The 22,411-nt window shown below is 39.9% G+C and overlaps 1 protein-coding gene across 5 annotated transcripts in view; it reads right to left on the reverse strand.

Annotated features, from left to right (window-relative positions):
• Positions 1 to 3,671: 3,671 nt before the first annotated feature.
• Positions 3,672 to 22,411, reverse strand: part of mef2d (myocyte enhancer factor 2d) — a 106,519-nt gene continuing 87,779 nt past the window's right edge. For 2 of the 5 annotated variants that reach the window (XM_061674730.1, XM_061674729.1), the window contains exons 7-12: positions 18,488 to 18,672; positions 17,211 to 17,240; positions 15,253 to 15,367; positions 12,668 to 12,827; positions 11,738 to 11,806; positions 3,672 to 9,434 (exon numbers count right to left, since the gene is read on the reverse strand). In XM_061674730.1, coding sequence (XP_061530714.1) covers positions 8,993 to 9,434; positions 11,738 to 11,806; positions 12,668 to 12,827; positions 15,253 to 15,367; positions 17,211 to 17,240; positions 18,488 to 18,672 — 1,001 coding nt within the window. In that variant the 3' untranslated portion in view covers positions 3,672 to 8,992. The remainder of the gene's footprint in view (positions 9,435 to 11,737; positions 11,807 to 12,667; positions 12,828 to 15,252; positions 15,368 to 17,210; positions 17,241 to 18,487; positions 18,673 to 22,411) is intronic. The other 3 variants (XM_061674732.1, XM_061674731.1, XM_061674733.1) reach the window with 2 other exon arrangements.

Consider the following 22,411-nt stretch of genomic DNA (forward strand, 5'->3'; position numbering starts at 1 on the left):
CGCCCCAAACACGATGGTGGCCGACGGCATGAGAGGAAGGAGACTCGTGTCTGAGTGGGCGAGGTTTTAACCAAATTAACGTGTGTGTCAGTGCGTGTTTCTGCGTGAATGTGTGTGTGTGTGTGTGTGTGTGGGAGCAGATGTCCACTGTCATCTAATCAGTATGTGGAAAATTGAATTAGTAAGATGTAAGGGCCGCGCAACACACACACACACAAAACTACAATCATGATATGGTGCCCTTTTAGCATTCCCCCCCCCCCCCAGCATTTTAATGCTAAAAAGCAGCTTGACGTGAATGTTTCCATCAAAAAGGAGGAGGACAAAAAAAAAAAACAAGATGGGGGCAGCAGCTGCGTGTGATTCCATTGAAATGAGTTTCAAGACAAACCTGCTGTCTGCTGGTGTGTGTGCGCGCGCGCGACGTCAAGCAGGCAGCTGACACAAGCAGATGACACCCACCCAACAACCTCAGTGGTGGGGGGTAAGCAAGTACAAATACGTTGCTATTGTCCTTAATTGGATTTCAAGTGACTGTACTTGACTTTTTTAAATTATATTTTTTTTGGATGGCTTTTTACCTTAACTCCTTACATGTGAAACTGAAGCTGTACTTCCAATTCCTTACTTTCTCAAAATAGCTAAATCGTTACCATAAATATTATGTATACAAATAAGGTGTATTTCTTTTAGATTGTTATCATTAAATATTTTTTTTTAGTTCACAAGGTTAGCAAAGCTAGGAGAACACTTGCTTTGATAGCTTGTCTGATAATTGTTTTCCTCCCAAAACGACTACTATGTAACAAGTTTAATAAAAGAAACTAGTCTAGTATTGTCTAGTAATGAACGTTTCCTTTTCGTGTCGTCATTGAAACGCTGTCAGTTTACGCGCTCGTTATGACGTCACAAACCGCCTGCCTCAATCGTCATGTGATGCTTCCTATCTGGTGGTCAAACACAGTACTGCGCCCACATCGCATCATGGACTAATACAGTACTATACAGTCAAGAAAAACTCAAACTCAAGAACCCAAAGACAATATTTGAAAATATTATATGTAGTTATTGTATAAGGTATAATTTGTATTTATTTTATCTACTATGGATCGTTAGAAATCTTTCCATGCATCATTTGGTCCAAAACGAAACAAAATACATTTTAAATATTTAATTTCAGCACTGTGTTCCCGCAAACGGGTCAATTTGCAAATAAATACAATAATAATAATAATAAAATCTATAAATATAAATCATAATGTAATACAATGAATTTTAAATAGTTCCAAACAATGACATGAAATGTAAATATTTAATATTTACGTGTTCATTTATAAAATCCATCAAAACTGAATACAATAAAGACAAAAATATACTTGCTGATGAAATATAATTGTAGTTTAAAATTTGGAGGAAATATGCTGAATAAAAAGGATTTCACTTTCATTTACCCTTTTCACTCAATCCAACAATACAGTAACTATTTTGAATTCATCATTTTCAACATTTGAATAACACAATTATAATACAACAAATATAATTAGTGACTTCATCATATATGAAAAATTGTATTTTTTATTTATTATGGACAATTTTAAACTTTGGTGTTAACCATTTGGTGCTAAAAAAGCACTAACATTTAATATTTAGTCACCGGACAACAACATGGGAACGACATGGAATTGTTCCAAGAATTCCAAATAATAGGCGGAAATTTTCTTCAATACAATAAATTAAAAGCAGCAATAATAATTAAAAAAAATTAAATTACCAACACACTCCAGAGCACCCTCAAACTGCCGGAATTTTGTCAAGCAAATAGTGAAGCTTCTTCCGTAAAGGAAAAAAAATATATATATAAATAAATCTCTCAAAAGGTTATACATTCATTTCATGCACTAAATCAATGCACTTACCAATCACTGAATGAGAAGAAGACCTTTCCATGTCTGCTGAACTTAATTACTGGATACAGATATGTAACAATGCGTTTAGAATGACAATTTACAGCTTATACAATATAAAGTGCTCCCTAGAAAACACTTTACTCAGTACACTATGCATAAAATGGGTTTCTCCATTTAATATATGTGCGCAATCCACCCAAAAATACCACAGACATCTATTTTCATGCGATATGGGAATGCACACCAATTCAATGCTTTTGGTCTTCAGTTGCACAGAATATATTTTTCTTAAATTTTGAATTTCAGGTTTCCACTTTCTCCGAGATTGTGCATATTTGGCGGCTTAAGCACAATCGACCTTCATAAGAAATGTTCACAATCGTTACTCGTCGCGGTAGCTGCCGCTAAGAAAACAATTCTATTAAACTGGAAAAACAAATAAGCTATTAAGATCAATCAGTGGCTAAATCTCATCATAGAATATATTGCGTTAGAAAAAATATCAGCGGAACGAAAAAAATCTTTTACATATATACGTAGATAGCTGGTCACCCTTCCTCAACATGCTAAATCTAGACTCTTGATTCCTTTGCCTGGGTAGTGTGCCATCTGACAACAACAAGACTATTTTGTAAGTGGAAAAGTCAACTTTTGACTTCTGTATTCTTTGTTGTCGAGGTTGTTGTTTTATTTGTATCCTATTTGTCATTATCTTTATTGTTTCTTATTCATTTATGTACTTGTGTTTTTTTATTTGTATTTTTTTGTTATTCTTTATTTTTCTTCCCCCCCTCACATTGTAGACCTATTTGCATGGCGAAAGGACTCATGCACGGAGTGGGGATCTTCTCTTCTTGTCCCTGTGTTTGCGGTTCCGGCGTCTGTGGGGGCGGGACTTTCTTCACTCCTTCCCGATCTTGGGGGTGTGGGGTGGTGGGGTCACTGGATTGACCTCCAGGAGAGCATTGATGGTCTGATGGTGACTCGCCCATGTTCTGTGGGTGCTGGGGCGGTGCCACCTGGCGCCCGCCTGGGTCCCCCGCTATGACTACAGGTGGGGCCCCCCTGTCGCTCCTTGGGCCTGCTTTCCCTTCTCTCCGTTCTTTGCGTTCCGCTGCGATCGCCTCTTCCTCTTCTCGTCGGGGGGCCGGGTGGCACTGCCTGGTTTGGCGGGGGGGGGACCACCTCCCACACTTGGGGGCGGGTAGTGGGTGCTGGCTGGTATGTGGAGGTGTCCCGGGGTCGGTGCTGCGGGGCGGCCCTCTTTGCCTGTGGTTGTCCTCCCTCATGGGCCCGACCTGCAGGAGCTATGCCTTTTAATCACTCACCTAGCACACACTTACTGTATATATTTTTCTCACTAGTCATATCTGGGCACACATACATATCCAGGGGTCCCTGGGGGACTGGTATGGGGTCGGGAGGGCGTGGAGATCGGACCGGGTTTCAGCCCGTCGGTGCCGTTTCCCGGTCCGGGCGCCCTGCCCCTCCGCCCTGCCTGCTCCCCTGGATTTTAATGTTTCACACAGTCACCGGATTCATATTTAAAAATAGAATTCCCCCCCCCAAAAATAAACCTATCCATAATTTTCATTTGGTAAATATTCCAATTGATTTGTACTTCTAATTATAATAATAATAAAACAAAAACACTGGGTCGAAAATAAATAAACGACCAACTTTTAAAATTGGGGTAAATTGCCTTTTTTCATGTTTAAAAAGAATGCAATGAAGCACAGAAAAGAGCGACAAAATGTGGTAGGTCAACTTGTCTATTTAATATATAAAATACGGTAAAACATACGCAAAAGGGGAGCGAGGGTGGGGGCGCAAGAAGGGTAGCATCAGATACTTTGGTACAATAACAAACACTCTTTTTTTTGTAAAAGCAGTATAGATTTTGTAATAACATATCAGTGCATACTTTTATTTATGAAAATATACACAAATTGTATATCATTCTCCAACAAAAGTCTCTTTACAACAAAAAAACCAGACTAGCCCAACACAATATATTAGCTATGATTTATTTACTCTTTTTTTTCTTCATTTTTACTTTCATATATTTACGTGTGACGACGGTGTGTTGATATTACATTTTATTCCCCTTTGCTCTTGATCCATGCAGCAGTGACATCCTCGCTTAACTTGTGCGTCGAAAAAATCGTGCGATGTTTATTCAGAACACAACAACAACACAAAAAAAAAAAAATCCCCCAAACGAACAAACAAAAAGATATTTATAGATATTCATCAAATTAAACTAAGCTACACAAAGAAAGTCTTCATCGTGTCGATGACCTCATCGTGATGCTGATGATTCATATTTATTATAAGAATAATATCACCATAAAAAACAGACTGTCACCAGCACAAATGAACACCGGAAAGCGAGCGTGTTAGCTTTGGTGGCCCGCGGACGGAAAGCCGCTTGAGCGTTTATTTGAAATCCTTCATATCCAGCTTAGGATCCAAATACTAGTATGTTCTTTGTCCTCACTAGGAAGACAATTCAGTGCAATAGTAGGAACAGCTAGCGCCCCTGGTAGTGCAACTTTTGCCCTACTAGTGCGACATCAAGGATACCGAATGAATGGCGTTTGCGCATTTATTCTGTATCCATGATGTCCATTTACTAGTATGCTCTATGTGCTCACTAATAAGACAATTCAGTGCACTAGTAGCATGACTGTGTCTTACGAGTAACATTTTCCCCCACTACTACTACTACTACTCATATTTCTGCACTAGTAGGACAACTTTGGCAAACAGTAGGACAACTACATGTTACAAGTGAGGCAAAACTGTGCACTAGTTGGCACCTGAGTGCTACTAGTGAAGCTCCAGATGTTAACTCGTAGAATTTTAGAGTGTCACTAGTAATACTGGTACCACACAGCTGTCAACTAATGCACTGTTTTGCTTCACTAGTAACATGTAGTTCTACTAGTGTGCAGAATTGTCTTACTCGTGAGGACAAAGAGCATACTAGTAGATGGACCTAATGTTGGATCTCAAGGATATTGAATCAGGTCCTAGTACTACTACACTTTTTGTCCTCCCTAGTAAGACAATTCAATGCCCTACCAGGACTACGGTGCACGACTAATATTCTTTCCACTACTAGTATATAGGAATTTGTGCACACTAGTTGGAAAACTTTGTTACTAGTGAGGCAAAACTATTAGTGGGCATTTTGGCGTGACTAGTAGGATCCAGGAAGCTACTAGTGTGTGACACATACTTACTAGCTGGGTCTAGTAGTGTTACCAGAGTAACACAGTAGTTTACTAGTAAGGTTTCATTCCATACTAGTAGGTCTAAAGTGAAACTAGTAATGGAAAACATGTTACTACAAAGACAGTCATTCTACGAAGTGCGCTGAATTGTCTTACTAGTGAGGACAAAGAATGTACTAGTGCATGCACCTTAAGCTGCATATTGAGGATATGGAAAAAATACTCCAAACAGCTTTGCAAGGTGGGCGGGTTTGAAAATGATTGTCTTTTCGTGATTACGGCGCCCCCTAAAGGAAGCGCACAGTAACAACATCCATGTCGCGTATGGCTTGAGGCAGACTCCTGTAATCATGATGACAATGATAATGCCGCGGAAAATCAATTGTAAAATGTTCATTTACCGCAGCAAAAATACCGTATCGCACATTTTCCCAATAAATACTCGTCAAAATAAAAAGATGTGGCGCTAATCGATGCTAGCTGCGTCGTCACGGCAACAGAAACCATTTTGAATGGGTTTGAATGCAATACGTTTAGAAAAATTCAACTCAATGGGAAAGGGGATGATGTCATCAAAATGATGACTGACCGGCCATTTAAAGTGTGTGTGTAATGTCATATATGAAATACAGTGGGAATGAGTGTATTATATTTTCAAATATTGTTTAAATTTGATTTTTTTTGCCCCCTTTTAGCCATTTTCATTTTTATATATATATGATCATGTATGGGGAAGTGTTGGAAAAAAGTAATGCCCAAAAATTTCAATAAAGGACAAATATATATATATATATATATATATATATATTTTTTAAATTTGAAAACAGGCGGGTTAATTTGACATGCAACAAAAGCGAACTGATACCTTTGGGCAACATAACTGAATAATAATAGGAATATTACAATTTGCACTATTTGTCACTAAAACCCCAAAATCACCAAATCAGCAATTTGCTGACTTCATGATCTAAAAGTTTAACGTCAAAAAGTATAAAAACACGTGGACGGATTGAATCTTTGCATTGATCTTTGTCTGTGTGGATGTGTGTGTGTAAAAAGCGCGCTCCACCATCATCATCATCATCATCATCGAGGCCCAACTGTCCCTTTTCTGCCCCACAGCGCCCTCTGGTGCATTGTCAACAAACTACACCTTTATACTGTACACACAGCCATAAAGAATTATTTAAAAAAACAACCAAAACAAAATCCACTGAGAATCTGTTTTGTTCTTTCCTTACTTCCTGCCAAATACTGAGCTCCTATGTACAATCCCTGTGGCGTGCACGTGGTTGTCATCTATTATTATTATTTATATAATTATTATTACTCAAACTTGTCACCCACACACACACACACACACACACACACACGCGTTTATGTACACCCCCCCAATGTGGTTCATGTCACAAGTGGCCGCACGCGCGCGCACGCACGCACACACACACACGCGGTTCATCGTCCTCCCTGATTCTATCGTTGCCGTGGCAACAAATCATTCCGACAAAGGCTGCTTTCCCACCTTATTTAGCTAATTACTTAAGTCATTCATGAATTAGTTAGCGTCTCTGCTTTCTGGTTTGTAAGCAACGTAAGTTAGTGTTCACACGGTTATAAAAAAAAAAAATAAAAAAAAAAACGCATGGCGACAAAAACTTTTTGGTTGTTCTCTTCTCTGATTGATTAAAAGCGTGCAAACAGGAAGACGTGGTGCTAAATTCTGGGAAATTTGTCACGAAAAGGTATTGGGTATTTGGGACAAAATTGAATATACAGTATAGGTGGCCATTTTGGGGGGGACTCAAGATTGTGATTGAACAGGAAGGCGGCCATTTTAGGCGAGTCGTGCCTGAAATTGAAAAAGTCGGCTGCTCGTGCCTGAAGTCTAACATGAAGTCGGCCATTTTGGGGGGGACTTATGTCCCAAATCTAACAGGAAGTAGACTCATCTCTTAAATTATGGAAGTCAGTTGTCTTGGTTTGAAGCGGCTGTTTAAGGGGAATTGTGCGTGACATTGAACAGGAATTTTGCCATTCTGAGTGAATTGTGTCCCAAACTGAAAAGGAAGTTGGTTATTCACGGGGACTCATCTTTGAAACTGAACCGGGATTTCTAGGGCTGGGCTATTTCCTGGTGTGCATTTTGTGTTGTCGTCAGTCCAATAAACCAGCATTTTGTTGACTTTCTTTTGACCAATCAAAGAAGAGAGCTATGCCACGTGGTTTGTTGCGATGCATTTTGGGAAACTTGGACTCAAAACCACCTCACTCACAAACCGTAAAGCGTTAAAGCAGTCTAAAACTCGTGAGGGTCGTCAGTCTTGTATTGGGGGGGGGGGGTCTTCTTGACCGTGAGAGTGGGGCACACTTTTCCTTCATTGTCTTGATAAACTCTGGAGACACGCAGACGCAATAGTGGCACACGCAAGGCATGCTGGGAAACCTCATTATCCCCTTTAACACTACTCATTAAAACTGGCTTCTTCCTGGCTTGCCGTCGCATGTGAAAGGTACCAATACGGAATAAGGGGATAGAAGTCTACCCGCAAATGTGATCACAAAAACTTATATTGAACTTTAAGGTCAAATGTCAGGATGAACTTAAAACGCATTATAACCTTTACAGGTAAATCTATTTTGACCTTCTGTATACTTTGAAATTTCGAACTGTTCAATGTTTCAGTACATTTTTGCACAACCTGCTGTTCTGTAACAACGAGCTGAAGAGCAAAACTCACAGGTATTTGAGCCACATTTTCAACAATGTACACTTCTATGCCTTTCTGTGACTCTTCCAGTATCTTGGTTGCAACCGATTGATAAGATCAGTAACCATAGTAATCTCACCATAGTAAACTTGTAATTTTACAGTATTTTTTTTCTCCCAGAAAACAAAATTGTATTAAAAAATACAAAATAAAAGTTTATTTTTAGAATAAAGTACAATAAAATGTCCACTTTTGTCTTTCCGTGACTCTTGCAGTCTCTCTGTATCTCTGTTGCAACCTGCTGATGACTATAAATTTACTGGCCAATAAAAAACTCACCCTAGAATAGTCATAATTGTAAGTTAATTTCTTTATCATTCTTATCCGAATAAAATCATATTTATCACAATAAAACCACATCTTTTAAAGTTTTATTTCACCAAGATTACTTTTAATCTTACAAGAATAAAAATATTTGATTGTTTTTGTTGTTTAATGAGACTAAAATATATATTTTCTTTCGGTCAATGAGGCTTTAACATTATTTTTTGGGAGGAAAGTATGGTAAGCATACCTGAAAAAAGTCAAAATCTTACACATGAAAAAAGTCAAAATCTTACACAAATAAAGTAACATTTTTCATTTTACGCCATTGCTAGGCTTTAAACAGGACGTTCTCAGAGTGAAGTGGCCACTTAGCTGTGACCGTCATACAGTGTCTTCAGCACGTTGCAACGGAGAGACTGGAAGAGTCACAGAAAGGCTTAAAAGTGAATGGAATTTCAAAAACAAAACAAAACAATAAACACAAAATTCAGCTCCAGGTTAGGGAACAAAAAGTTTTGCAAAGAATACGGAATCAATGAACAGTTGGACATTCGAAAAGTTCGAAGGTCAAATTAAGTTCACCTGAAAAGGTTATAGTGCATTTTAGGTTCATTCTGAAACTTCACGCCAAAGCCCTTGCTGTGAGTAGTGACTGTGAACGTTAGTGTGTGCAAAAGTGATAAGCATGCTTGTGTGTGTGTGTGTGTGTGTGTGTGTGTGGAGGAGTTCTGGGGCTGGTGTGTGTTAATGGGGGTTTGGGTACGGGCCTCAACTGGTTCTGTCCGGCCCAGCCCGGCATGGCATGAGCGCTTTATGTGACCCACGCGTCCAACCTCATCCTCTTCACGTTGTCCTGCTCCTGAGGCTCGGCCGAGGCGGGCCGCAGCAGCACCATGGTGGGCTGCTGGACGCCGGCCTGCTGGTGGAGGTGGAAGTCCGGACCCCCGCCGCCGCACACTCCTCCTCCGCCCCGACCCTGGGCGGCGGCGTCGTCCCGGTCGCTGCCGTCGTAGGAGCTGCCGTTACTGCTCAGGCTGTCGACGGGAGAGCGGCCTTGGCCTCCCGCCTCCAGGCGCAAGGTGGCGGGGTACGAGGGCGCCACCTGCCCGTGGATTTGAATGCCGCCACCCCCGCCCAAAGTGGGGCAGGGAGTGCTGCGGTCCCGGTTGGGTGACACTGGCTCGGACTTGATGTTGACGTGAGGGTTGGTGTTGATGGTCAGTGCCGTGCCCTGAGGGAGAGGAGCCATCGGCCTGTGTAACAGACAAAAAAAAAAGAAAAGAAAAACAAAACAGAGTGAGATGTTGCTGGAGTACAAGTAGCATTAAGGGCCACACTGAAGAAAAAAAATAAAAACTACGGGGAAAGAAGTTGCAATCTTTTATTTTTATTGATGTATTTTTAAATTGAAAATAAAGTCAATCTAACAAGAATTTTTGACAGTGAAGTTGTGATTTCTGAGACTAAAATCATATATATATATTTTTTTTTGTTCAGAAAAAAAGTCCTATTCTTATGAGAACAAAAGTTGTAGGTGGTGCAAAAGAACTTTTCTTTGGGGGGGGGGGGGGGGGGGAAGTCAATCTTACAAAAATAGTCATGATCTTAACCATATTTTTCCAAATCTAACAAGATCAAAATGTTATTTTTTTCAAGAAAAATGTAGACTTTTTACACAGAATAAACTCCTAACCTTACAAGAACTACTTAAAATATTTGGTACTTTTTGTAATCTTAAAAAACATATCTTTTTTTCCATCATAATACAAGGATAAAGTCATATTTTTGTGGGAAAAAGTCCCAATTTTACAAAAATAAAGTAATATTTATGTGACTGATATCATAAAGTTCCAAGAACAAAGTTCCGCATATGGCGGATTGGGTGAAAAAATTTGTAATCTTATTTAAAAAAAGTCACTTTTTTACCTGTTCATGGTGGCCCTGTAATACTGTACTACACAAAAGTAAAATTTCTAAAAAATAACCAATTAAAAAAAATAATAATAATCAATAGACAACACTGTAATGACACTGCCCCCATAACAAATTAAAAGCAGGCAAGGTGCACTGTGTGGAAGCACACAAGTCACGAGCCATGCTTCAACACACAGGACGCAACAACAACCACCACCACCATCATGTCCCCTTCTTCTTCCCATTCTTGACTTTTTCGCTATCCAAACACTGGACAGCACTGCCAAAAAAGCGCTACCTTTAACGTTACAACTTTTAACGACGGCTCATCCTTTGACGCTGTCGTCAGGACGTTTTCTTTCTCTTTCGCCTGCAGCTCCACGTGACGGACGCCAATTTCACGCTGCCAATTAGCGCCTTTGGCCGCCGTGGGGAACTTTCTAATATGTCTCATCAGCTGCTAATATCCACTCGTTTGCTGGCCTTTGCACGCATGCACGCACACACACTCTTTCCATCCTCGAGCCAAACATGGTAATGGGTGACGGCGTGCAAAAAAGGCCCGAGTCAGCGTGCCGGTGACGGTGATGGAGTCCAGAACGGCGGCCGAGCTCCAGCGCTAACGACACAGCGAGAAAAAGACATCTTACCCAGAATGCTTTGCTTCTCACTGAATGATGTGATGTACACTGGCTTGCCGCTTTTTAAAAAAAATATAGGTTTTAACTAGAGGTGCAACAATAAATCAAGAAATCGATTATCAAATGAATCGACAACTATTATAATAATCGATAAATCATTTAGAGACCTTGTTTAACTCAAAACTGTCCAAATTCTCAGAATTTCAGCCTCTCAACTGTAAATAAACTTGAACCCTAATTTGATACTCCAATTTAAAAAACCCTCAGCTTAATTTGAAACCCGAACTTTAAACACTAACTACTTGTTACGATAATTCAAAACTGTATTCCTAGTTTGATACTTTAATCCTAGCTATTTCCCCTAATTAAAAATAAAATAGTAAAATAGTGTATAATTCAAATCTTGGTTTTAGTCATGTAATTTAAAACCTTGTATCTAATTTGAAACCCAAACCATAGTTGATAGCCAAATTTGAAACGCTAACTTTAATTTAATACACTAATTTGACCTCGCTTGACACTTTAATTCAAAACCCTAACCTTAATTTGAAACCCAAATTTAAAATCCTCACCCATTTAAAACCTTGAATACTTGAAAGCCCAACCCTACTATTCAGGGGTTTCGGGACAAGCCGAAAGGAAATGAAGAATATACAATGTTTAATTCACTTTTGTTTTATCTGTCAGTTTTACAGTAAACTTCGATTGGGAGTGACAACTAAACAGCTTGAAGCAAGCACACTGAGACCCTTATTTGAAAAACAGGCACTAAGGAATACTTTAAAAAGTTTTTTGAAATAAATTTAAATGTGTTGAAAGCGCATTTTTGGAATGATGTGATATAACTAATCATTCATTGCAAATTATTTTTTCGCACCCCCAGGACGACAGCTCGTGGACCCCCGGGGATCCCGGTTTGACAACAACTGCATTACAGAAGCCACACAGCAGAGACAAAGACGAGCCAGACGGACGGTGTCGGTGTGGCGGCTGTGCGTCACCTGAGGTTAGCGGCAATGTTGGAGATGCAGTTAACCATCTCTGCACTCTGTTTGTCAGAACCCCACATGCTGTGGACACAAGTGGGGGCGGGGGGGGGAATGGGGTAAGGGGGGACACACACACAACCTCAATTGTTTGTTCTTCTTCTGAGCAGAGTAGCAGAGGATGCTGCTGCTGATGTGTCGCCTTCAAGATGAACAAGCCACTTGCATGGAGGTGATCATTGGGAAAGCAATGCTACGCTAACGCACACTTGATACCCTGATTTGAGGCTGTTTGGTACCCAAATCTGTTTCCAATTTTTTTTTTTTTTTTTTTTTTTTTTTTTAACAACAGCCTGAGAATGCCATGACAAACAATCCTGGCTTGAAACCCTAACTTGAACCCCTAAATCTGGTTTCAAACCCTACCATGGAACCCCAACTTTTGCTTCAAACGCTAATTTGAAACCCTAACCTTGGCTTGAAATACAAATTAAAAATCCCGAATTTGAAAGCTGATACCTTTCTCCATAATTTACATTTATAATCTTGGTTTGAAAACCTAATTTGATACCTTAACCCAGGTTTGAAACCCAAATTTGTAACCCAAACCCTTACTTGAAACCTTAATCCAAGTGTCAAACCCTAATTCAAAATCCTAACCTTGGCTTCAAAGCCTAATTTGAAACCCTGGATCAGGTTTAAAACTCTAATTTGCAAACCTATCCCTGGGATGAATCTGTCGTTTGACACTGATTTAAAACTCTAACCTTAGATTGATACCCTATTTAAAAAACCTAACCTTAATTTGATACCCTAATTTAAAACCCTAACCCCAGTTAGATACCCTCATTTAAAAGCCTAACCCAAATTTGATACCCTAATTTAAGACCTTCCTGTGTCATCAGTATGGATTTCAAAGTCTGTGTGCGGGTGTGTGTGCCTTACACCAGGTTGGTGAGTGACGCCAGGCTGATGGGCGGCGCCGTCTGTTGCTGGGCAACGGCCAGCTGCTGTTGCTGTTGCCAAGCAGCCATGTTACCAGGCACCAGGCCCGCCGGCGTGAACGTCTGCAGGGCCGTCAGGTCCGCGCTCGTCTGCTGGTACTCTGGAAACACAGCCAGACCGGTCCTTTTTGGTTTTACATCAATATGCAGGAGCTCTAATCTATATTCATCTTCATCATCATATTTCTCTTCATATCGTATTCACGCTCAAGCTTTGAAGTAGCAACAAAGTGAATATTCATTCTCTGCCGGGAGGCGCACAAGACTTTTTTACGACATTATTAATGTTTTTTAAACGGGTCTTACTCCCTGGGATACTGGCGTTACCTAGCACCGCTCGAGGCAGATGCCCACCCACCAACATGCGGATGTGGGTCAGCGCAGTTAACAGAAGCAAAAAGCACTTCAAACACTAATTTCAACCACAACCCTTGTTTGAAACCCTCACACAGGCTTGATACCCTAATATGAAACCCTAACCCTGACTTGAAACAATAATTTGAAATACTAATCCTAGTTTGAAACCCCGACCAAGCCCTACCCTAATTTGAAATTTGTTTGTACATGCAGGTCGGCAGCTAGGAGGCTAACCTGGGAGTGCCAGCTGAGGGTTGTTGCGGATGTTTAAGTGGCACACAATGGGATTTAATCAATGTGACACACGCGTTACCTAGCGCCGCTCGAGGCAGATGGCTCCCCACAAACACGGGGATGTGGGTCAGCTGCTAACTGGAGCAAAACAGCACTTTCTTGTTTGAAATGCTCGGCACGCTTTCATGTCAAAAGTTCAGCGCCAATTAAACTTGCGCTCAAAGCTTTTGATCATGAGCACATCTACATTGTAAATAAAATTGGATTTATTTAAATAATAAATACATGATAAAGCCATCCTAGACACTGTTTAATGGACCAGCTAGCTCGTAATTTCAATTATCTAAAATTATTTCAAATTATTTTTTGACTTTCACGTCCCTTTTAAACAATCTTGCAGTAAAAACTTGATTAATAATATTAAATGCTCGTGTAAATATAGAATATTTGAAATGTGTGCATTAAATACGATGTAAATATTAAATAAGGTAGGTTAGAGGTAATATAGTATTAATATACAAGGTGTATAAATGTTAATATGGCACTTTAGGGGTATAACATTTAATTTTGTGAATATGCTATATTATACATGCAGATGCTACAGTGCTGTGAAAATTATTTGCCATTTTTTTTTTTTTTTGCATAGTTTTCACACGTTGTTTAAAAAATTTCATTAGCCACAGCTAATTCAGGATTTAAAAAGCGGGAAAACTACCTTTTCCACACAGGGCCAGGTAGCTTCGAATATTTTTTTTATTGGCAAATAAAAATCACTATTAAAAACTGCATTTAATGTTAACTTGGTTTCTTTGTCTTATATTTACATTTGATTGATGAAATTAAACAAAGTGGGGAAACTAGGCAAAATAAAATAATTTGAGAAAGGACAAAAACTGTTCATAAAATATTATGTAAATATAATTAGCCTAATAGCATCATTGCCCAAGTCATTTTTAGCTTACTCTCACACTATCAATAAAAAAAACAAAAAAAACAATGTGCTCACTAAAAATTTTTTTTCTTTATGTGTGGAGATTGTCAGTCATCCAGGTAATCTGCAAAGGTTAAACCGAGGTAATTGGATTTGTTGTGGGTTTTTTTCTTGTTTTGCGAAAACTTTCAAAAATTACTTCGGCAACTGAACTAGTAGGCTAACGATATGGTACAATAGAAGTGCATAACTTAAACATGATGTACACATGGAACTTTAGAGGTGTATAAAACAATTAAGGTGGAAATATGATATATTAGAGGTGCAAACATTAAATATGTAACACCACTCTAAGTGGGATAAGCAGGCTCCCTATATTAGTATGCGAAGAAATCGCTGAATTAAATGTTCAAAATACCTGTAACATTACAGTGGACTATACTTTTTTTCAACAAGTACAGTACATTTGTTGAGTATAGTTCAGTTGCATTTAACTTTGAAGTACAATGCATTTGCAATGCATTTTTTATATACTTTTCAGGAATAAAATGCTTTGCCTTGTTTTTGTTGAACACTTGGGACTACTACCTTGTGGAACCTCGATTTAACGGACTAATGGGGGCGGAGGGGCCGTCCATTAAATCAGATTGTCCGCCAAATCCAAGCCCCTTTTTGTGGCCTAAAAACACCAGTACAGTACAAAATTATGGTTTTGTACTTTTTTTTAGTATAATATAATATAAACAGTATAATACAAAATTATTGTAAAATTATTGTAAATATTATTGTAAATATAAAAAAGCTTTAAAATGTTTGCCAAGATTTCAAGTTAACTTGCCTCACTGGTGCATGACAGGAGTGATTTTGAATTCCAACTGAACACTTTTTACTGTCCATTAAATTAGAAGTCTGTTAAATCGGGGTCCATTAAATCACTGTATTTTAATGTTGGTCATTATGGTGGTACTTAGGGTAATGTTTGGTGTAAAACAATATGATGTTACCAGTGTAGGGTGTTTGCATGGCGGAGAAGGGCGCCAGGAGACTGGGAGTCGCCACAGAAACCACTGGGGTGGTGAGGGGCTGCGGCACCTGGGAGCTGCCTAGCAGTTGAGCATTCTGGGAAAACAGAAGACAACATGGCTGAGCCCAAGGTGGATGCTAGCGGTTATTTTTGCAAACACGGCACACTGCATGCAGGTTTCGCCCCGCAACACCTGCTTCTACATGAACATGAAACAAGCATAGAATCAGTCGTTAACTGTGTATAATATTAATATACATAACACCTCGTCGGGACTTAACAAGCTCGCTGAGACTTTCCCTCTGCTGCCAAACTTTTAGCATGGGCGTGCAAAGATGTCTCGCACATCATGTTGTCATGGTAATGCGGGCGTCATGGTCATTTGTCGTGGTGAAAAGTGCGAGGCATGCCATGCGTATGTGTGTGTGTGTGTGTGTGTGTGTACACACTCTCCAGCCACTTCTCATCGGATTGACATTCAAAATGTAGTAATTTAGCAACCTAACACTACTGTCCTGTCTAATTTTCTACTGGTCGTGTCCCTTCCTTACAGGGTGTAACACTGCCTGGATCATGACTTCTTTCCTGACTTTACTACTGCCTCGCCCCTTCCTGACATAGTGTAGCACTGCCTAACTCACTGCTTGTGTCCTGTCCTGCATTATATTTGGAATTTATGGCCTCCCTTCCTCATAGAATGTAGCATTGCCTGGCTCACTACTTCTGTCCTGTCCAATTTGCTTCCCTTCGTACACTACAGAGCGCAGCACTGTCTGGTTCATTGGTGCTGTCGTGTTTTGTGCGGTTCTTTTTGCTCCTTGTTAAATCCCTTCCTCACAGAGTTTAGCAATGACTGGCTCAATACTTCTGTCCTGTCCTAATTGCTACTGTCACATCACTTCCTCATAGGCCGCAGCACTGGGTCGCTCACTGCTATGTTCAGGTCCTGTTAAATTTGCTACTTGTTGTGTTCCTTCCTTACAGGGTGATCACTGCCTGGCTCAAAGCAACTGTCCTGTCCTATTTGCTACTCATCACATCCCTTCCTCACAGGGTTTAACACTGCTTGGCTTACTTTTACTGTCCTGTCTGATCCCGTCTGCTACTCGTTACTTCCCCCTTCTAACTAAGTGAAGCACTTCCTGGCTGAGTGCTACTGGCCTGTCCAATTTGCTACTTGTCACTTCCCTCGCTCACAGGGTGTAGCACTGCCTGGTTCACTTATCCTGTCCTGTACCTTCCTTTTTCTATTTTCTATTTGTTGTATCTTTTTCCTCATAGTGCGTAACACTGCCTGGCTAACTACTTCTGTCTTGTCTTACTTTATACCTACTGTATTCCTTCCTTTCAGGGTGTAACTTAGCCTAGCTCAATGCTACTGTCCTGTCCTATTTGTAACGAGTGGCGTCCCTTTATCACAGGATGTAGCCCTGTCCGGCTCACTCCTATTTGCGACTGGTTGCATACCTTCCTTCACTGGGTGTAGCATTGGATTTTTTTCACTTCTACTGTCATGTCCTTTCCTATTTGCTACCATGTCAGATCCCTTCCTCAAAAGGCATAACACAGTCTGGTTTACTTCTACTGTCCTGACCTACTTTATTTGCTACTTGTGAACGCGTGCAGCAGCTGAATAAACATCAAACACACGTGCACATGCTAGGCATAGCGGAGAGGGTCGCCTGGTAGTCAAAGTTTTACATAAAGAAATAATTCAATTGAAGGTAGCCTCACATTTTGATGTTGTCATGAAAAACTGATTTTTCTTTATAAAAAAAAGTGTTGAAAAAGTTTCAATCAAGCGACCAGTCGGCTGTGTGTCTCCTCATAACGACTTAGATTGGGCTGTGACGGGCATGTGCACATTCATGCACGGTGTGTTGACACACAATGGGACATGAAACGCGCGTGCCGAAGGTTGTGAAAGCTTCTATTCACCTCGCTGACCAGGTCCAGTTCTTCGTCTGTCTGCACGCCGGGAGGAAACACACAAGGTGACCAGTCAAGTCAAACATGCTGCACATGATTGACATCTTTGTTTTGAAAACAAAAAGTGTATTGTCGTGATGGGGAATTTGAATTTGTCAGCACTAAAGTTTAATTTCAGTGACGCTTAACAGAGAGGAGCAACATGGGTCTAATTGTTCACAAATTAAGACTAATCTCACCGAGAGACCACTTTTTAATGTGATTGTGATGTTTTCCCCCTGAAAAGACACATCAATGCTTTTTGGAAAATACTATTCAGTGGAAATTTGAGCTCCTTCATTCAATAAAAGAAAACTGATTCCTTTAGAACACTTTACCGTCTATCCAGCACTTAAATAATGTACTTCAACATCCATTTTACAGGTTTTCCAGTACCTTATGCAGATTCAACGATTCATAGATTTTTGGGGGAACCGAGCCTTCATTATTGCTAAAAATGTCACCTATTCACTGTTTTTGTGGGCATCTTGGTGCCAAGGAACTATGTTGTAGTGTGCTAAGGATCTTCATTTAGACAAAAGTAGCAGTCTTGTGGCATCTTTCGGGAATTAGAAACCTTTCTAGGTGGGTGTCAATTATTCGCACATTTTTGCTATGGCATCTTTCGGGAATTAGAAACCTTTCTAGGTGGGTGTCAATTATTCGCACATTTTTGCTATTCGAGGCTGGGTCGTTATTCCTGGTAAATAGCAGGGAAACACTGATTCAGGAAGGCGCGGTCAGGGGAGGCAGAGCCTCACCAGGATTGTAAAGACAAATAAATAAATAAATAAAATTACTTTCCATTTTAGCTCTCTGGACTGTGCTTGACATGCATTTTATTTTTGAATCCAATAATGTCCTTGATTTCATCATCAAAATAAATGAATTTGCGTATTTCGTGTTCAAATACAAGGGCGAAACGTGTAGTGCGGCAGTGAGCAGTCAGCCTCACCTTAGATTATGCAATCCCCCACTGAAAGCTGAAATACTACAGACCAACAGCACCATCTATTAGTAAAATTATTGTACTACAACAGAGAAAGCTATTGGCAAACACCTGTTCGGTCTCAAGTTTAAATGTGTTTGAAGCGTGTGGGAGGGGTACACTGTTAAAAATAAAAACTGACATGGGCTCTATCTCTTAGCTGGGTCTGGAATGTATTTCCCCCACCCCCATAAAAGGGGGTTCAGTGTACAGTAATAGTAATTCTTATTCAACTTCATGCTATTTTCTTGTCACTCACTAGCTGCATGAGGCTCTTGCTGCCATGTGAGGTGATGACCCGGAGGTCTGGCTTGCGAGCGCTGACCATCTGAGGACTGGCAGGAGGCGGAGACTTGGCCGGGACCACCTTGACCAGGTTGCTGTTGTTGCCATTGGAGATGGACAGCAGGCCCGGCGAGGCCCGGGCGCTAATGTAGCCGTTAGCTACAGATGCACAGTGAGTGGAATGTAAATGAAAATATATATAATAAGAGAAAAAAAAATTACTATACTAATATTATATGTATATAATAAGTAACAAATAATCATTTAAATACCAATAGTAAGACGATAGGGAAGCATGGTGGCTTGGTTGTCACAGTTACAAATAGAAGGAAGAGGAGGAGGCCAAACAGGGGCGTGGTATTCTGGTCTTCAAGGTGACCACACACACACACACACACACACACACACACACACACACACACACACACACACACACGGGTCTGCATAAGATAGCTGAAAGAGGTTCTCCATGACGCCACTTCTTGATGACAGCAGTGACATGAGACTCTGCTTCATGTCAATCAGACACGCATGCACACAAGCCCACGCACAAAGTCTGTATTCCACGCTTGTATTATTAGTGTTTCTGTGTTTGTATTTTTGTGTATGTGTGGACTCCACAGGGTGGCGATGTGGTGACTGGACTGAGGAATGCTGGGAATGGCGTCTGACGTCAATGTGGATCTTCCCAAAGAGCCAAGCGCGCAACAGCTGAGAGCCACACACACATCACACATCACACATCACACACACACACACACACACACACACACACACACAGAGAGCACATATCCGGCATGAGCGAGACGGAACACATGGGAAAGAAAGGAAATATTGAAGGCGGGGATGGGAATGGTGGTCCAGGAGAAGCATGAGCAGACCACAAGAAGCTTTTGGATACATGGAGTCACCTGAGCTGTAATTTGATTGGATGATGTTTCAGCTTTCAACACATGATGTCGATGAAGACAACATTCAAGAAGACCCCCCACACCCCCAGAAAGACAAACATTAAAAAACCCGACTTACAATGACAACAAAAAATCAAATATGTAAATACAAGCTAAAGAAAATAATTCCCATCAATTTCTACACCTCTTATCATGAAAATATTTAACATAAAAACATTGCTTCATGATGACATGATTCTGTAACTTGTGTGGCATACATTAAATGCTTTTTTTGTACTGTGGATAAGTGATATTACTGCCACTTGGCAGCTGCTGAATGTAACTGAAAGGTTACTTTTTTCCAACTTCATTACTTTTGAAATCAAGTAATCAGTAAAGTAACAAAGTTACTTTAAGCTCCAGCAATCAGGAAAGTAACTAAGCTACCTTTTCAAGGTAACTGTGGCAACACTGGTCAGGGTATCTCCACTTCTTAAAATCATCATCAGTCATTCATTTGCTCCATTGGAGTGCAGTAAGTCGGTGAACGCCTCTTTTCAGAAAGTAAGAATATTTTATGAAACTGCTTACAAGTCTAAAAATGTATTAATAATGTAATCTGGTAGAAAAGTCAAGAATGAAACCCACTTTAACCAAATTGTTTTAATGGGTTTCAATACGGTATATGCGCAACCTACTCCCACATTCACTTTAAACTACGTCTTTTTTTTTTTAAACAAAAGATATCACCACAGAGCCACCAAAGATGACAATATTCAATGTTTCAGCATTGTGTGTTTACATATGTACATCATATATTTGTATAAATACACGATATACATGTATTTAACTTCTAATCGAAGACACCAGGCACAAAGAAAACTAAATTTTAGCAAGTGTGGCTTCAAACACATGTCATCAAACCGTAGTCATGCTTTTTAGCGTAGCATAAACAGGAAGTCTGCTATCCTTTTTTCTGGGTTTGGTCACGTGACATTCCGCAATTAGCGGATTGGCATAAAGGGTCCACAACAGAGCCAAAATGTACAATTTGTCGTAAACAGGATATTGATACATTTAACGAGCCGAAGTTGGAAATGATGTGAGTCAAAATCCCCAGTTACCATTGGGAAGTTTCATTACATTTGCATTGACATGACAAAAATGTTGAGGGGAAAAAAAAAAAAAAGCAGCATAGCGGCCAGAAGAAAAAAAACCCAAGAAGATATCTGTTACTGCTGGCACTGTGTGTGCCGCTAATGGGCTTTAAGGGGGAAACTCTGGCCAGCGTCAAAGTCACCTCTGAGGAGCGGTTCCTGCCAAGATCAGCGACGCTGGGGAGGGGCAATTGCGGAGAGAGGAGATGAGGGGCAACAGCTGAGAGGGGCCCCAAGAGATTTTGCGTGTGTGTTGGGCGGGCGGGGGGCGGGGGGTACCAGAACACAAGACGGGTGTCTCTTGTTTTATTTGTTGCAGGTACGTTTGCTCTCAGCTGCTTTGCACAAGAAAGTCTTGACAGACACGTCTGTGCAGTGCTACTTTGACTTGCGAATGGAAATGTCATTATTCCTTTTAAAACCCCCTTAAAAAACAAAACAAAAAATTGTAACGAGTGTTTTAAAAAGAAATATAGCACACTATAGTATATTAATTTATAAAAACAAAGTAATAACATACTCTAATTAACTAGAGTGTCAAGATTTACACAGTTTGTGAGTCACGATTTCAGCCTTCAATGCTCATTGACATTCTGCCCCTTCTGGTTTGCACACCTTAGGCACGATTGGGCAGTATAATGCAGACATTCATAATAAACAGAGTTTCACAACTACATGACTCAGTAAACTGCAGTTGTATTAGTCATTAGTAGTATTAGTTAGTTTCCCCATAAAACCATAAAGAATATAGTAATGTTGTATTGTCTGTCTACATATGTTGCTGCACCGTTTGTGTTCAAATATCAGTTGCTTAAAGGGTTAAAACGACTGCAACATCGATGCTAGTTTCATTAACCGGTCTATGGTATTTTCCATCATGTGTTAGCAATAAGCTAGCAGACTTTCCAAAGTTATGTGGTCTAATTAAAATACAACAAGTACCGGTAATTCTCTTTGTTTTATGTTTTAACTTTAACAGGGAATGGCAATAAACAGCTTCAAGCAACCATTTGCATTTGGCTGTTTTTTGAAGAATTGTTCAAAATCTGCTGTTTGTTGTCAAGTTACCTGCCACCATTAAATGCTTGTAACTAAAATGTTTGCTCACAACTCAAGACAAAATACTGGCGAGCGACAGATCGTATTTTGGAAAACCCATAAATGGGGTCACTCATAAATTCAGGTACTACTTTTGTTGAAATGTATGCAAGCACATGCATCAAGCTGAACATTTGTTATGTATTTTAGGGGTCCTGAACAAAAACCCAATACTCACTCAATATCCTCCTGTGGAAAATTATTAAAAATATTCCCCAATCAACATGCAATTAGGTGTAATTTCAAGCAGAGTTTGACAAGTAGATGAAAGAAGCGTGCTGTCGTTCTTTATGCCTTGTGCATTTTGACGAGAGCATGTCACAGACATTTTAAGACACCTGGAAATTCTTTTAAACTATGAAAGAAAGAAAGAAAAAAAAGAAAAGAAAAAAAACGCTTACCACCTCCTTTAAGTGTCTTTTAAAAAAAATGTTGTTTTGGCCATTTGTTTACAACTTTACACAACACTTTTTTTTTTTTTTTTTTTACCATCAAAACATGAACAGATGCAACAAATACAAGATCAGAACATAACCATGGTGTTGTCTTAAAAATGAATCAACACATCATACAATATATGATACAAAAAGATGATCGTTTACTAACACTTTAAAAGATCACTTTCTTTTATCCAATATACAAAAATCCTTCTTCAAACCCCTGCTGTTGCTTCCCTGTCACATTCTGCCCTCTGGGTTGTGACCCTCAGCTCTCACCTGTCACCAGTATTGGGGTGTGTGTGTGTGTGTGTGA

The sequence above is a fragment of the Phycodurus eques genome, chromosome 4, assembly GCF_024500275.1.
Source record: "Phycodurus eques isolate BA_2022a chromosome 4, UOR_Pequ_1.1, whole genome shotgun sequence".
Lineage (NCBI taxonomy): Eukaryota > Metazoa > Chordata > Actinopteri > Syngnathiformes > Syngnathidae > Phycodurus > Phycodurus eques.